The sequence below is a fragment of the Neospora caninum genome, chromosome XI, assembly GCF_000208865.1.
Source record: "Neospora caninum Liverpool complete genome, chromosome XI".
Classification (NCBI taxonomy): Eukaryota; Apicomplexa; class Conoidasida; order Eucoccidiorida; family Sarcocystidae; genus Neospora; species Neospora caninum.
The window spans coordinates 3995700-4011034 of record NC_018397.1 but is presented as its reverse complement, the minus strand read 5'-3'; the positions used below and the strand labels follow the sequence as shown (position 1 = coordinate 4011034).

Genomic DNA, 15335 nt, shown 5'->3' with positions numbered 1-15335 from the left:
GAACGTGACCGTTTGTTTGTCTTCGCACGCATGCCCTGAGAGTATATGTCGTTCACTGCCATCGGAGAGTCTTCGTGGTGACCTGTGTGATTGTCCCAGCTGCTTGACGTGCCCCTAACCCCCCGCGGCCGGTGAATTGCGAACCGTCGCCTTTTTCCATCTTCGGTCAGCCACGCGGCGACGAAGGCGCAACGCTCCCGTCGCGTCACGTCCTCTGTTTCCACCGTCTGTGCCACGGTCGACACGGTAAACGTTTTGTCATCGATCCAGCTGGGCTGAGAGACGGTAGCATCGTGAAAGGTCATCTCTCAGTCTGGTATTTTGTCACTGCAGACTCAAATGTGGCGCTCTCTCGCCGGCCAGCGTAGGCGGAGATCCAGCGGTGCATCTTGATCTCACGTACTTTTGAAGCTCCGGAACCTGCGCTGTCCGATTCGGCTTCCGGCTGTGCGATTCACGTCTAGGACGGGGTGTACATACACCGTGCGTATGTCCGACGGACGACGCTGCTTAGGTAGAACGCGGGTGCAACGGATATTTGATGTGTCTTTTTGACCGCTGAGTGCCGGCGAAGAACGGAAGCCGCTTTGCGAATTTTTGGCGCATCGGACAGCGGAGAGCTGTTTTCCAGAAAACGAAAAGGTGCCCCCTTCACACGCGGCTCCGCTTGCCATTTCGCGAGGCCATTGGCGGAGGCAAGGAACTCTCGCTGTTGTCACGGTCCACTCTCCTTCCTAGAAGATATTTTTGCCGGCCACGCTCGTCCCCCCCTCGAGGTGTGCTCCGGACACAAGTTGTAACACCCGAATGCTCGCATTCTGGCTCTCTTCTCTCTAGGAGCGTGGTCCGGAGTCGAAGTCAGCAGCGACGATGGCAGGCGAGGGTGGAGAGGCAGCCGCCTCGTGTGCGTGCGAGCGGCCGCCGCCTGGCCTCCTCAACTTGGGAAAGACTTGCAGCTTCAACGTTCTTCTTCAAGCTCTAGCAGCGACTCGGACCTTCTCGACTGTCTACGGGGCTGTGTGGCACGAACATCAGCGCAGTAGAAGTCCGTCTTCGGATCTTCTCGAGCTCGTGCGCCGGCAGCGGGCGCTACTTCGTCGCCCCGCAGAGGCGGAAACGCGAGAAAGGGGACGAACGGCCACGAGCCGGTCGGACGGTCTCAGAAGTTCGGTTAGCGCGGATGCTTCTGCCCGGGGAAGACCGCGGAGATGGAGAAGGGAGGCTTGGTGTGGAGACGCTGCAGCGGTGGGAAGAGCAGCCGCGCCGATTATCACCGCTTCGAGAACGCCCCTCAATTATTGTATGGCAGACATTCTCGGAAGAATGCATGCCGGCGAAGACAGCGGGGCGTCGCCTGGCGCAGCTGGGGGCGGTGCATCGCTTCTCGACAACGCTTCGCCTGCGACGGCTTCTCAGTCTCCCCTCGCGTGCACGCAACCGGCAAGCGTCGACGACAAAGAGGACGGAGGGGCGCCGCAGGACGACCCTGAAAAGGGTCAGAAGGAGATGATGCGGCGCCAGCTGCGTCTGAAGCGGCAGCTCCAAACCAAGCGGTGGTGGATCAAGCAGGAACAGAATGTCCTTTCGCCCTTTGACTTTGTCTCGCAAATGCGCATGCTCAACGTTGATTTTGAACAGGACGTCGAGCTCGATGTCGAAGAGGTCTGGCGATTCCTGATTCAACAGATTTTCACGGAACTCCAGAGCGAGCAGGCCTCGCTCGCCTCCCCGGACGATGTCTCCGTGAGCTCTGTGCGCGGCCTCTCCGCGCCAACGTCCACACGGCGGGAGGAAGATGTGGGGTCAGTGAAGGGAGAGGGGACTCCTGTCTCCGCGAGCGTCTGTGTCCCTGCCCGTGACCGTCCAGGATTCTTCGGGGGGGATTCTTTCCCCAACGGGATTCTTCGCCCTGTTTCGGGCTTCGCCGAGACAGGCCGCGAAGCAGGCCGTGGGTGTCTAGCGAATGAACCAGACGGGAGGCCCTCGAGGAGCGACTGCTCCTCGGACCTCACCAAGACGCACCAGGCCTCGGGAACTGTCGCCTCGTCGGCCCAGGTCCCAAGACCGATTTCAAGTCCCCAACGCGCCCTCGGGCCTCTTCGGAGTTCCGCGCTCTCTCACAGCATGCGAGGGGGGGGAGCGAGCGATCCACGGCCGCGACATGCAGCCGGCGCCGTCGCAGTTCCCGGAGGCGCCTTCTCTGCGTCTTGCACGAGGCTCCGGACGCACTGCGTCCGCGGTCTGTCGCCGCGGAGTGTGCCGAGAGAGAGCGAGGTGGGACGCGAGGAGAGTGAGCGGGAGCGCGCAGAGAGGAGGGCGCGGGAAAAGTTTCTCTCGGCCTCGTACCACTTTTTGGCAGCCGAGGCAGTGACGCCTCGTGGAAAAGGCGCCGGGGCGGAGGAAAATGCAGGTCCGTGGTCTCCACTGCGAAGATCGGAGACCACAGAACCGAGTGCCGAGCGGTCGTGCTCGGCCTCCAGACTCGCGAGTGCGCTCCCGTTGCTCGAGGGCAAGTCTCCGGGGCCTTCCCCGAGACGAGACGGGGACGCGGCCGCGCGGTGCTGCGACGCAGGCCAGGCGTCTCGCGTCGCCCAGCAAAGCCCCGGAAGGTCGCGTGCTGTCCCGGGCCACCTCAAAGCGCGTTTGCGTCTCCCGAGTCCTCCAGGGGCGAAGCTGGAAGCGCCGGTTTCCTGGTCGGACTGCAAACCCGCGGAAATCCGGACTTTCGTGTCCTCGCCAGTGTCCGGGATCCAGCGCGCGGGCCTCTGTGGTTCGCGTGGCCGCGGCGAGGAGAGTGTGTCTGGTGCCCCGTCGGGCAACGCCGACGCGAAGCAGGAACCGAACGTGAAGGGCGCGAGGGACGCAGGGAGTTTGGCTGCTGTGGCACAGCAGCAAGGCGCAACTCTCTTGCTGCGGCAGCTGCAGCAGGCCCTCGTCGGACGGCTTGTCCAGGTTCCGGTCCCCTGCAGTTGTTGCTGTCGGTGTGAGGCGGGAGCGCCCGCCTCTGTTCGGCCAAGGCTCCAGACGCAGTCGCCTGGCGCGTGCCGTTCGCGCAGTGCGTCCGCGCCGCCCACGGATCGGAGCGGGAGAGTGGGGAGTCCAGAAACGGTGCCTGGAGGGACTGTGCTGTCAAGCAACAGAGAGCGAAAACACGGGAGCAACGATGCGTCACCTGGACCGGCCGCGTCGTCGGGGTCGCCGGCGAGAGACGACCGCAGCGAAGCGCGTAGTCTGTCTCCTCGTCGTGGCCTTCTCCCTGTTGAATCTCGACGAAACGGGGTGGACAGGCGAGGCAACGTCTGCGCTAGTCCTGCGGCCTCTCCATCTCAGTCCTGTGTGCATGCGGCTTCCGGTCGCTCGTCGCCCTTGTCTGTTCCTGTCTCTTCTCACACTGAGGCAAAGTCGGCGTCCCTCTCTCGAAGGTCGCAAAAAGAGAACCTGGCGCCGTCAGCATTGGCGGCGCAAGACTCTCCCAGAGCGTCTCGAGCGTCGTCTCCAGAGGGTGTGAACAGCGCCAGGAGCGGACGCTCGAAAGGAAGCGGTGAGGCAAAGTCTTCTTCCGCAGTCTCCGCCTTTCTGACGCCTTCGCTCTTTCCGTCGAGCCTGGCCACACACCCTGTGTGCACCCCCCTCGCGCCCGCGGTGGCGACGAGCGGCGTGCAGGCGGTCGGTCTTGAGCAGGACGATGGGACGAGCGGAATCGAGGGATTGTCTTCGCGAGGAGACGCCATGCTCTCACTGCTGTCAGTGGAGAGTTTTTGCGGCGTCCTCCCCGTGCGCCTCCCAGAGCGAAGTCGCTGGGTGTCGAGTCGCGCACGGACAAACACAGTCGGTCTGTCCGGGTCTTCGCTGTCTTCGACTGGGCTCGACGCGTCGTCTCCGCTCCTTGCCCGCGCCGACTCGACTCCCCAGTCCGCAGATTCTGCCGAGACTATGGGAGGTTCGCGGCGGATCTCGCCCCTGCAGCCGATCACGCTGGAAGAGTGCTTGGCTCTCGCCTTCCAGCAGTCCTGTGGCGGGGCGTCGCCCTCAGGCGGAGCAGCCGCTGCGGCCGAGGCCGGAGAGAGGAAGAGAGGACGGGAGGCGGCCAGGCGGGCGCGGCCAGCGGGGGCGTTCGGAGGCAGACGCAGGCTGTCGAGAACCCAGCGACGCGTCAAGGCGGGAGACGCGGAGAAGAAAACGTGGAGAGGCACCGGACCTGCAAACCCTGGATCTGAAGGAGGCAAACACAAGTGCTTGGCGTGCGGGAAGTGGCGAGTGCGAAGGCGCGGGTGCGCACCGGAAGCGGCCCCGAGCGCTGGAGAAGGGGAGAACGCGACACACGCAGCTGGGAGTCGACAGGGAAGAGTCTCAGGAGCTGTGGAGGTGGAAGGAGCAGAAAGGCGAACGCTCTCGCGTTCGGGGACGAGAACCTCCACGCGGGACACCACGCCGGCGCACTCAGAAGAGACGGCGAAGAACGGGGACCGCGAGGCGGCTCCGGGGAAGGAGAGCCAGGTCTGGAGAGACTCGCGCGATGCCTTTTCCTGTTATCAACGGCTCGTGTGTCATCGGTGCAATCAAGTTCACATGCGCACGTTTCTCGAGCGTCTCCCAGAGATCCTGCTCTTCCAACTCCCGCGCAGCAGCATCACCCCTCCAGGCACCTTCGGCAGCGGCGCTGTGAAGGCGGCTGCCGCAGCCGCGGGCGGTGGCTTCAAGATCAAGGCGCATGTCGAGTTTCCGCAGCGTTTGGAGAGCGTTATTGCCCCACACTGCGTGGCGTCTCCCGCGTTCGAGGCGGCGTGGGGGCGACTCATGGACGCGACTGGGCGACCCGGAGGTTCTGACTCTTCGGGTTCACTCGAGTCCGATGGCGGCACAGATGTGTCAGGGCGCCGCAAACGGCGGAAACTTTCGAGTCAGCGGGCGCAGAACCGCGCGGGAAGCAAAACTGCAGGAACGAGAGGAGAGGGAAAGGCTGTGCACAGGCGTGTCGCGAACTCCGTCTCTCGCGACGAAAGGCCAGGGACCGGAGCTGCGACTCTCTCGACTCTCGCGGGGACAGCTGCGGCCCCAGACAGCATCCGGCACACGCTACAACACGAGGCAGGTGTCTATACACTTCGTGCGGTGATCGAGCACCAAGGACGCAGCGGGGTCGGCGGTCACTACGTGTGCTACCGTCGCGGGGCGCCGTGCGACCTCGTAGTGGAGACTCGAGAGAACGGTGAACACCTGGAAGGCAGCCCCGCTTCGCTCACTTCGCTGTCCCAGGCTGGCGCAGTTTCGTTTTCTGCGGCGCCGCAGGGAGAGGCGCGGCGAGGCGTGTGGGATGACAGCGCGGCGGTCTTGGAAAACAGCCCCCGCGAAGAGACGCCAGAAGAAGGGACGTGGTGGGAGGTGAACGACGCGGAAGTCACACAGACCACGTGGGACCATGTGCGGCTCAGCCAGGCGTACATTTTGGTGTATGAACGGTGTGATGAGAACGTGTGCTGTTCGCGATTCGGCGGAGACAGGCGTGTTGCTTGCCGCGCGCAGGTTGTCAGTTCTCCGGCCTTTCCCCGGACCGGTGCCGAGACCGACGGACCAACTCCCGCCGCGAGAGGCCGCTCCGGTCCTCGGTGCGGGGCCCTGTCGGGGGCGGAGAAGAACGTTCCCCTGGTGTCTGTACAGTCAAGAACTCGAAGGCTGCTGCGAGCGGGGGAGCCGTGTCGGACGTCGGGCTCTTGCAGAAGGGCGGAGGGGCGGAACGAGGCGTGCCGTCCGGAGACCAGAGAACCCGGAGAAACTGGTGTGGCCAGTGAACGCCCGCAGGCGCCACGCCAGAAAAAGAAGACGTCGACGAGGGACACCGCCGGAGAAGGTGGGCACGAGAAATCGGCACGGGGCGTGTGTGCGGGGCGGAGGCCGCGGTCTCGCCGAGGGCGATCGAGCGAGAGCCACAGCTCTGTCGCGCGTGGTCCGAGAAGAGCAGGAGAGCACGGGGAAGACGCAGGAGAGTGCCGAGGACGGTGCATTGTCTCCGGAGAAGGCGAGCGTCCGGTGCCTTTGGAGCCGCCAGCGAACGCAACTGAGCGCCGAAGAGGACGCAGGAGGGACGATGGGGCGTTCTTGTGGACAGGGGAGAGTGGGAAAAACGTGGGGTCTGGGAACCGGCAAGGGCGACGCGCCACGCGGCAGCGGTCCGTTGCCTCGGCGACAATTGCGGCTGACGCCTAGATCGGGAACGAGAGAAGACCACACGGGGAAAAGCAGCTCAGAGACGGTGTGGCGAGGGAAGGAGCGGACACAAAGACGAAAGAGCATTCGCTGACTGTGCGGAGTGGCCTACGTTTGAAGCGTGACTCGATAGGGTAGAGGTTTCGCGAGTAGCATGCCCGGAAAGGCATCCTGTTTTCCGTTTTGCGTGCGCGGAGTCTGCGTTGATAGGGAGAGGAAGGTCAACTCCTCAACGGAGAGCGTGTGAAACAAGACTCACGAGCAAACGCGCAACGGAAGCGAGAAGGGGTTGTTTGTGTCGGAGAAACGGAACTGCGAGGCGCTTTGGACACAGAGAACGCCACCACAGTCGAGTCAGCACACATGGCATAAACGTTGAACAGAGGAGGGTTCTTGATCTCTGGACAGAGTGTCGAGAGCGGTGGTGCTCTTCCTCCTTTATACGCGCCTGACCTCGTGTCCTGATGCATCGCTGAAAGCCACAACTGCGTTTTTTCGAGGGCCGTATGTGAGTGCATGCGTGTGTATGTACATCCCTCGACTGTGCACATCTGTATCTTCTTGCTGTGAGAAATACGGTGGGCTGGCAGGCCGCTTTACGAGAAACGGAAAAAGAAAGTGGGGGGTGAGAACCTCCAGGCGGGATGCGTAGTGTTTGCCTCAATGCGAGACGGAGGAGAAGGCCCATGCAGAAGCCGGAGCAAAAAAGGAACGAGTGTATGGGGAGATGTGGCAATCGCCAAAATGGTGTACGAGCTTATGTGGTGATGTGATGTACCAGTGGTGTGGTGCTCAAGGTAGAAGAGGTCGGAGCGTGGATGCGCCGAGCGGTCCAGAGACCTTCGGTGCATGCTTGCAGCTTTTCTGCTTTTTTGCATTAGCGGTACTATCTGTCAGTTCCTGTTGTATTTTCCGACTTGAAGCTGAGGTTCGCACTTTTTTCAACTTCTTCAAATCAATCCAGGCCGCTCTTCCCAATCTCTGCGCGACACAGATTGCGGTGCGAGTGCACGGAAGTCGTTACCGCACAGCACGGGAATGATCTTCAAACTTGGACACGCACGGAAGTACTGTGCGTTCGGAATGAGAAGGCACGGGCGCAAGGTGCTCAGGTGTTCTTTCGCCACGCCCCGAGTTCACTTGTGTGGCCTAAAGTCTAGCGGGCTGTGCAACATAGAGATGCGTAGAGGCTGTTTCTGGTGCTCGCCGCCGCACCAGCAGTTTTCGTGGGTTCGAGATTCTGTCTGGAATGAACAGTTCTGTGGCATTCCGGAGCCGCGATGAAGTGTGCCGGTGGAGTCTGAACGCCACGCGCTCATTCCGCAATTTCCAGATGTCCAGCAGCGAACAGCGTAAAGCACCAGGCGAAAGGCCGAGTTTCGCTCGAAAGGCGCTGCGCTCGGTCCATGTGAGAAGGGCTGTCAGGCTTTGAACGGCCGTGAACGTGCCTTCTAAGGAAAACTATGTTCGGAGAGACTCGGGATTCCGTCCCTTGGTGTCGCCCCGACTCCCCTCGACGCTCACCTAACACGGTTCATTGCTTCGGAGGGATACAAGTCAAGAAACGTGAAACGGCGAACTGTGCATCAGGCTTTTCCGCCAGTTATGCGCCGCACCTGTGTGCTCACAAGAATCCTGACTGTTACGTGTGGAGTACGCACTTGGTCCCGCCGTTACAGACCCCAAGCAGAGAATTCAAGAGTCCGGCGCACCGTTTCGGCAGCTGCCACTGAGTGGAAAGAAGGATTTTTCACCTGTTGTGGAAGCATGTACCAGTAGCGCACAGGTTTGCTAGCTTTCCGCTGGGTCACACCGCCGCCTCAATTGCCTGATCTCGATATTCTCGATCGCGGCTCCATAGAGAGGCAGAGACAAAACTCCAGCTGGAGAGAGAATCTTGCCGCGTCCAAGGGTGGATATCTGGATTCAATACCGGCCAGCCCCCAATGGAAAGCTCATGCATCTGTTTCATCGGCTGACGGGCCCCGTCCGCGGCAAGCTTCAACGCCGCACCGCCTATACCGCAGTAGATAATTCGCCGAGCCCAGATGGCGCAGCGATTTCCAGTGTTTCTGTTCCATGTAGCAGGAAGTGACGGTGCTATGGGCTGAGCTGCAGTGGTTCTATTTTGCATCTCCACTTGTGCAGAACCACCTCGGCGGAAACAAAAGCCGAGGCGCACGCCTGCACTTCCTCTAACAGGGCTGAGGTTTGTCCAAAAAACTTCGGACCTCCTTCGACAGGTGTTGCCCGAAGGCCACGCGTTATCCGTTTGTTTCGCCCTGTGGAGCCGACCGGGGCAATCCTCTACTCACGCTACAGAACGTTCATTTCTCTTGAGAATTTGCTCTGCCTCCTGAGTTTTGTCGTCCTTCAATGTACAATCGTCTGTCTGTGTGCATGTATGGACAGTTTACACAGGAGCGTTTTAATCAAGTGTAGGGCTGACCCCGTGCGTTGCTGACTGAAAACGGTTTCGCAAAAGTCCAGTCTGAAGAAGTGATTTTTGCAATGCATGCGACTGCGCGACTGTTCAACACACAGCACGTATCCAAAAAGGCGGGTGCTCGGTCCAGTCCGTCACTCTGGAGAGGTTTGCCACTCTGCAAAAAAGAGCAGCCATCAGTGTGCTCTGGTCGGTGGAACAGCCCCCGAGAAGAGGGGTTAGCCATCGTGTTTACCAGGTTTGCTTTCGAGAAGAGGCTGATCAGGCAGGAGTCAAAAGATCTGTACCGAAGAGCGACGTCGTCCCTGTGTGCGTGTTCCACAGCCCCCAAAGCGCCCCGCACCCTGTTCCGAATAGACTGCTCAAAACGGACATGCGCTGTCTTCTCCCGCCACCGCTAAAACGAGTCTGATGACCTGGGGAAGGCCCCATCTTCCCTGTAAGAGCAGAGGTACTTATTTTCCTATTTGCTTCAGGGCCAGGCAAGAGCTCCCCACATGCAATTCAGTACGCTAGAGCCGTCAACTGAGAACCGCAAAACCCACACCTCAGACAGTGCCTTTCCACATCTCCCCTTCTGCTCCACCGGAAAGCAGTCCCGCCTTTCGCAGCCGGCCGAGACAGTGTCGGGAGAAGTTCCGCTGGGGCGACGGCGCCTCAGGGTCGACGCAGGAGGGGTTGCGAAGAGTTCCCCGTTGCATTTGCGGCCACGCATGCACGTGTGCGAAGAAACCCAGCTTTTCACACACGCACACCATACACATCGTTCGCCGCATCTACTCTTCACTTTTCCCGGAAGGCTCTTCTCCTCCCTCCGGCCCCTTCTTCTCCGCGTCGTCGTCCTCCTTGTTATCTGCCTCCTCTGCGGGGAAGGCAACGGGCCGTGCTAGTTGCTGAGAGAACCCACAGGAGCGCAAAAAAGGATCACAAAACACGGAATTCCTTGTCCTGCCGCCGGGGCCTTCCCTCCACAGAGAAAGCAGACCAGAGGGGAAAGAGCCCACAGCTGCGATTGGCCTCTCTCGCCTTGTCTTCCCCGCACCCACCGTTTTTGCCGCACAAGACTCGAGAGCACGGACGCGTCCCGCGGGTGCGCCTTTCCACTCTCGGGCACCCAGACGCTTCTTTCGTCTCCAGCATGCCAGCCAAAAAAACGCAGAGTCCTGCTACCTGAGGCAACTCTTTCAAAGTCTCTCGCTCCCCAGCAGAGCTGAACAGGCGCCGTTCGTGTCACTGAATCGCGACAAGCATGGCGCTGTAGGGAGGGGCATGGAAAGAACGTATGTGTATGTGTGTGTGTGTGCACAGGCGTTCCCTCCTGCCCTATATGATGTCGCTGTGAGGAGCACACACAGGCAGGCTGTCGCCTTCATTCCGCCGGAAGCCCGGACTTACGTTCAGAAATCGGTAGCGCAGACGCTTCACGTTTTCGTTCTCCACGACTGCGAAGTAAGCCAGTCGCGAGTAGTGCCCCACATGCGAGGCGAGGGTGTCTCTCTGGATGCTCGTTGCCCACTCCCTGAAGAAGAGACAGGCCGACGCAGAGCAGAGTCTCGAGGGGCGAAACAGACGAGCAAAAGAGGGTTTGCCTCGACACACGAGTTGGATGAAAAACATGCACGTTCGCTCCGACACCCCGAGGCGTGGAGACCGCGCCTGAGAGGGGGCGAGGCCATGTCGCCTAGGTTCAAGAAAGGCGGGCATGCAAAAGGCCGGACGACACGGGGGGATCTGGCCCTGAATGCGCGAGAGAAAACGCGACATCTTGTGCGCAGCGACACGAACACACGGAGGAGACACAAATCGACCTACAGTTTCGTTGTTTGCGCGTTGCCGGTGCCTTGGTATTTACTCTGGAGATGCTGAAGTTGCGCTTGGATGCTGAATCGGTCATACGCTGCCATCTTTGCTCAGTTGTGAAACAGAATTCCTAAAAGTGTCCAGGGTGCAAAAAGCCCCGCGCGTTGCTCGGGCCGCGTCCTCTTTTTCTGCGAGAACCCGTCCTGTCCTTGTCCTTCCTCTTCAGTCCCTGTGTGCCGCTCTTTGCGCAGCGAGAAAGACGCGATATGCGAGCGAGAAAAGGCACTGTTTTTTCAGAAAAGGCTGCCGTTCACCTTTCCGCGTGCTGTGCAGTTTCTGTGTTGTCTGTGCTGGGCACGAAATGAAGACGAGAGAGCACGCACGCGGAGAAAAAGACGCAAAAAACGGGGATCTCTGGACACGGCAGAGGGGGCGTCTGTATGGAAGAAACGGAGAGTAGAGAGCGGCGGGAAACGCGAGAGAAGCCTGAGGCGACAGCCCGGAGACGACGAGGATAGGAATGCCGCGAAAAAGACGAAAGGATACCCTCCAGAGACGAAGCGAAAGGGAAGGGACAGCCCCCTGATGCAGGAACGAAGAGAAAGGAGACTATATAGAAGTCGGCAAAAGACAAACGCGATACGAGAACAAGTGGACAGGTACGTTGAAGAGCCAGCGAGTAGACACAGAAGCGAGGTTTTGCCTTCTGGACGGCCTTGGAGAGAAAGTGACATCGATTTGGTCCCTTAGACCCAGCCTCTCGCGTCTGGTCTTCTGACACGAAAAGACGATGGGAAAAAATGAGAGACTATACGCTTCGCCACCTGATGATCCCGTCGACGTAGTTCCGATGTCCGCATGGACTATTTGTATTTCCGATCCTCTGTTGGAGTTAGAATCTGCGAAAAGCGAACCGCAAAAGTGGATTCCTGGTGATAGGTTGCAGTTTACGAAGACGCGAGAACCAGGGTAAGTCTTTAGATGCTGTCGTTTTTGATAAAAGACGTCATGGACGTGGCTCTCACCGGACTTCGCGTTCCTGAACGGCAAATTAGACCCGAGCTGACTGGGATTTTCGTCTTTAATGCGCATGCATGCGCCACCGTCGCCGCCACGGACCAGAAAAAACACGAAACGTGGCTCTTTTACAGAGGCGTAAGTATAAACGGAGGAAGCAGAAGAGACAACAGAGACACCGCGATACGTTGTCACGCAGGGAATAGGTGTTCTTAGAGGCTCAAACCCGGAAGAAACGGTTTTCTTTCTTTCGCAACACACGTATGCATGTGTTTGTGTTTTTCCCGTATACATGTGTAAGCCGGTGGAGAGAAGTACAGTGCCCGTACACATGTAAAAACTGCCGCGACTTCGCGCGCCGCTCTGTCTCTGCGAGTGTACCCTCTCCTCGGGTTTGATGGACTGTTGCTTTGGCCGTGAAAATCGAGATTTCCTCTGACGACTGCGTATTCGAGTTTCTCTATTTTTTCTCGGTCAAGGCGGACCCACGACGGGGACAGGCATCCGCTTCCATCGTCTGCTCTTTGCACAGCCTTGGTTGTTCGTTTCGAAACTACCGCAGTCCTCAGCTGTTGAGAGCGATTCTCCTTTGTTCTTTTTGCGCGTCCAGAGGAATTCCTCGGGATTTGATTCGAAAGGAAACCGATCATCTTCTTGTCTCCCGTGTCTGGGGTACATGCAGGGCCGGGTCTAGTGCGCGAAGCAGAATTATCACCGTGAAACATCGCAGACCTCGAGTGTCTCGTGTGGTGCGCTCTCCACATTTCTCCTTTCTGTCTCTCTTCTGTCACCTTTTCTCGTTCTCCAAGATGATGTGGCGATCCAGTGGAGTGTCGTTCACGCGCTACGCGTCTGAGATGGCGGCTCTTTTGAGACAGTAAGTACGCCGGCGTGGTGGTAGGAAGCGACAACGCGACTTTCGATAGAGCTGTGCAGCACAGGGGAAATATCGAGAGGACGCTGTTCCTTTTCCGTGACGCAAACGCGTTTCTCTTCACGCACCCCCTTTCCCTTTGTGTTTTCCCACGTCGCGGGTCGTATATGTGCGCACAGCCGGAGTAAAAAACGGACATGGACGCAAACAAGCGCTCCTTTCATTCATGGGGATTCCCCGTCGTGTTTATTCGTGGGACCGGGACACACAACGGGTCAAATTCCACAAGAGAAACACGAGGATCCGCGTCAGATTTCTGTGTGAAGTGGAATACAAGGAAAACCGAACAGTGGTGACTGAGTGTAAACCGTCGTTTCGCGTGTACAGACACCCCCTTGAGCAGGCACGACTCTGGGTAGCGAGGGGTGTTAAGAGTCAGTACAGGAAACGCACTTTCTGGGATTTTGAGAGGTTCCAGACTTGGCAAAACGCACCAGGTCCTAGGCGATAGTGCGACACCATCATTTGGCCGTCCTGACAGAATCTAAGAAAAGGGGTGTTTCGCCGGGAAGTTAGCGTCTAAAATGTAAAACTGAGTATCAACTTGATGCACAGATGGACATACTTAATCCGTGTACGGAGAATGTGTCGACGGAAGGCCTCCGCCTCAGAGCAGCGATTTTATTGCACCAGACACCCCCCGCCTGCCTCTTCCCGCCTGAAGACGAAATGTGCATATCTGCAGTGCGTTCTCTGTAGAGCAGAGAGGAACCCCGCAATCGTTTTTCGAGTGACGACAGGAGTCGCGGGTTTCCCCGTCTTTGCTTGCCTCCTGTCCAGATAAAATGCCGACAGTGTGCAGCCAGACGGCCCTCGCAACTGGTGCAGTGGTGGCCTCTGGCCGCATGTTGATGGGCGGGTCTCCGTGGTTCCCCATTTGCTGATGTTTGCGCACCTGCCAAGCCAGTGCATTCGCCTCTTGTTACCTTCTACAAGACGCGGGAAGGAGCAAGCGCTCTCTCGCACAGTTAAAAAACACGTGGATGGGTTGAGGAGGCGTCGTCACTCGGCTTCTGTAAATGCTCTGCCGCGTGTGTTTCTGCAGATGCCTCAAGGAGCCCTACCGGACTCAGGCTATGCAGAGGAACCAGATTCATCTGAAGGAAACGGTGTATCAACAAGGCCAGGTCCTCACTCGAGGTATGTGTCATATTGTTCCCGATACAGAAACGCAACTTCCATTCTCTCGAGAAATATATATATATATATATATATATATATGTATATATGTATATGACTGTGTGTCTAGGTGTGTTTCTGTGTACCGTGAAGAGTTGTGTGTGGGCACTTGCGCATGCCTCTATGATGCATAGATACATATGCATGCGGGTCCAAAAGAACATGGGTATGCACGTCGTCGTACAGTGTCGAGAATATCTTTGGGGGCGGTGAGGGAATTCCTGACGAGGCTTCCTCGTGCAGTGGGGGCGCATCCCGCAAATAACCAGTGAGAGAGCGCCTTCTAAATCGTGATTGCCTCGCTGGCAAGAATCGTTGAGCGTGTCTGGTGTGTATCGACAGCAGGAAACAGAAGAAAGTGAAAAGCAGTGGAAGGCGTCAGAACTTTTTTTTATTTGTTACGCGGTAGATTGTGGCTCACTGGGCGGTTCAACTTCTCTCGGGCGTTTTCCTGCAGAGACATTCAACGACATCAAGAAGGCCTTCGAGGCTGCCGCGAAGCAGGGGGGCGAGAAATAGACATGCAAAACTTACTTTTCTACGGCTTTTCGGTCTACGGTGCGCCCGCTCAGTCAAGGAAACAAACGCTTAACAGCAGTGTACATTGTGTTTCCGCTGGTGATTTTTTCCGCGAGGCAGCGGAGATAGCGGGCGATACCTTGACAGTGGAGTCTGGAAAAGAACCAATGACGCAGATGTGCGCCTGCAAAGGTCCATATTCCCTTTAAATAGTTTCTCTTCGCTGTCCGGCGCCTTTTAGCAGGCCAGAACTGCGCGCAACGGCACTGCTACTTCAGCGCAGTGGACAACCTGGAACATACGGAAAACGGTGGCTTCGCTGAAGAGCGAGGGACCGTCGGCGATGAGAAAAAGAGATACGGACATTTGGGCAGATAGGGATAGAGATCCCCCGAAGACTATATTTAACTGTGTGCCAGCAAATTCAGCACATGCGTTTGAGCAACGTAGGAAGTATCACCGTGAAGGACGGCAGGAACGGGGAGCGATGACTCTGAATCGCATGTACATGTACTCTCCAGAAAAATTCAGGGTACTCAGAAAATTCAGAAGCAGTGAACGGCACGCCAGAAACTTGAAGACAGCTTTCCACGTTGTCCAGGCCTAGAAGACGTGAGCCCGCGAGGGCGCCGTTACAAATCACATTCGTAGCTGGTTCATGGTTTCGACAATCACACTTCAAAACTTTTTGTCAGAACAGGAGTTGGTTTGAGAGACGTCGGGCTTCAACAGGAGAGTGCTTGGAGGAATCTGGCCGCGTAGCCAACAGGGAAAGGCGGATCCAACATGCTGAGATCCATAAAAATACATTGTTGGACTCCGAGGCTCCGCGACAGCGACACTGCAGAAAAAACGCGTTTTAACGCGCGACTAGAACAAACAGAAGGCTTTGTCTAGATATTGGGCTTTGAGAAACCTGTTGGAATTCCAGTACACAGAGTAGTTGTAGTTTGCAGATAAATTCATTTTTAGTGCGTTCCCGCCTCACCAACCTTGTGAGCGTGTATTTGTCTGCGATTCAAACAGGTGCTTCCCGAGAATCGTGGATTTACCCACCGATACTGTCAGGGCGCGCTGTTGATCCTCCCGCGTCTTTTGACGTGTCGGCGAGATGGGAGAGCGTAGACTGCACAAAAAGTTCTATAGTCCCACAAAGTATTGATGGAACACAGATGCGCAGGGGTTCGCCGCTCCCTCCAGAACAATCGCCAGAATGCGGGGACGGGGGAGTCGTGT

At 57.9% G+C, this 15335-nt stretch overlaps 3 protein-coding genes across 3 annotated transcripts; 2 read left to right on the top strand and 1 right to left on the bottom strand.

Moving 5' to 3' along the window:
• Positions 1–870: 870 nt before the first annotated feature.
• Positions 871–6204, top strand: NCLIV_057730 (putative ubiquitin carboxyl-terminal hydrolase domain-containing protein; the record flags this gene model as incomplete). Its single annotated transcript, XM_003885329.1, has 1 exon — positions 871–6204. The coding sequence occupies one exon, from the start codon at positions 871–873 to the stop codon at positions 6202–6204; it is 5334 nt and encodes a 1777-aa protein (XP_003885378.1).
• A 3222-nt stretch (positions 6205–9426) lies between these two features.
• Positions 9427–10554, bottom strand: NCLIV_057720 (hypothetical protein; the record flags this gene model as incomplete). The annotated part of the gene is made up of 3 exons (XM_003885328.1): positions 9427–9543; positions 10046–10169; positions 10463–10554. 3 exons carry the CDS (start codon positions 10552–10554, stop codon positions 9427–9429), a joined length of 333 nt encoding a protein of 110 aa, XP_003885377.1.
• A 1722-nt stretch (positions 10555–12276) lies between these two features.
• NCLIV_057710 (putative ATP synthase epsilon chain) lies at positions 12277–14099 on the top strand (the record flags this gene model as incomplete). The annotated part of the gene is made up of 3 exons (XM_003885327.1): positions 12277–12344; positions 13447–13541; positions 14038–14099. 3 exons carry the CDS (start codon positions 12277–12279, stop codon positions 14097–14099), a joined length of 225 nt encoding a protein of 74 aa, XP_003885376.1.
• Positions 14100–15335: the final 1236 nt, after the last annotated feature.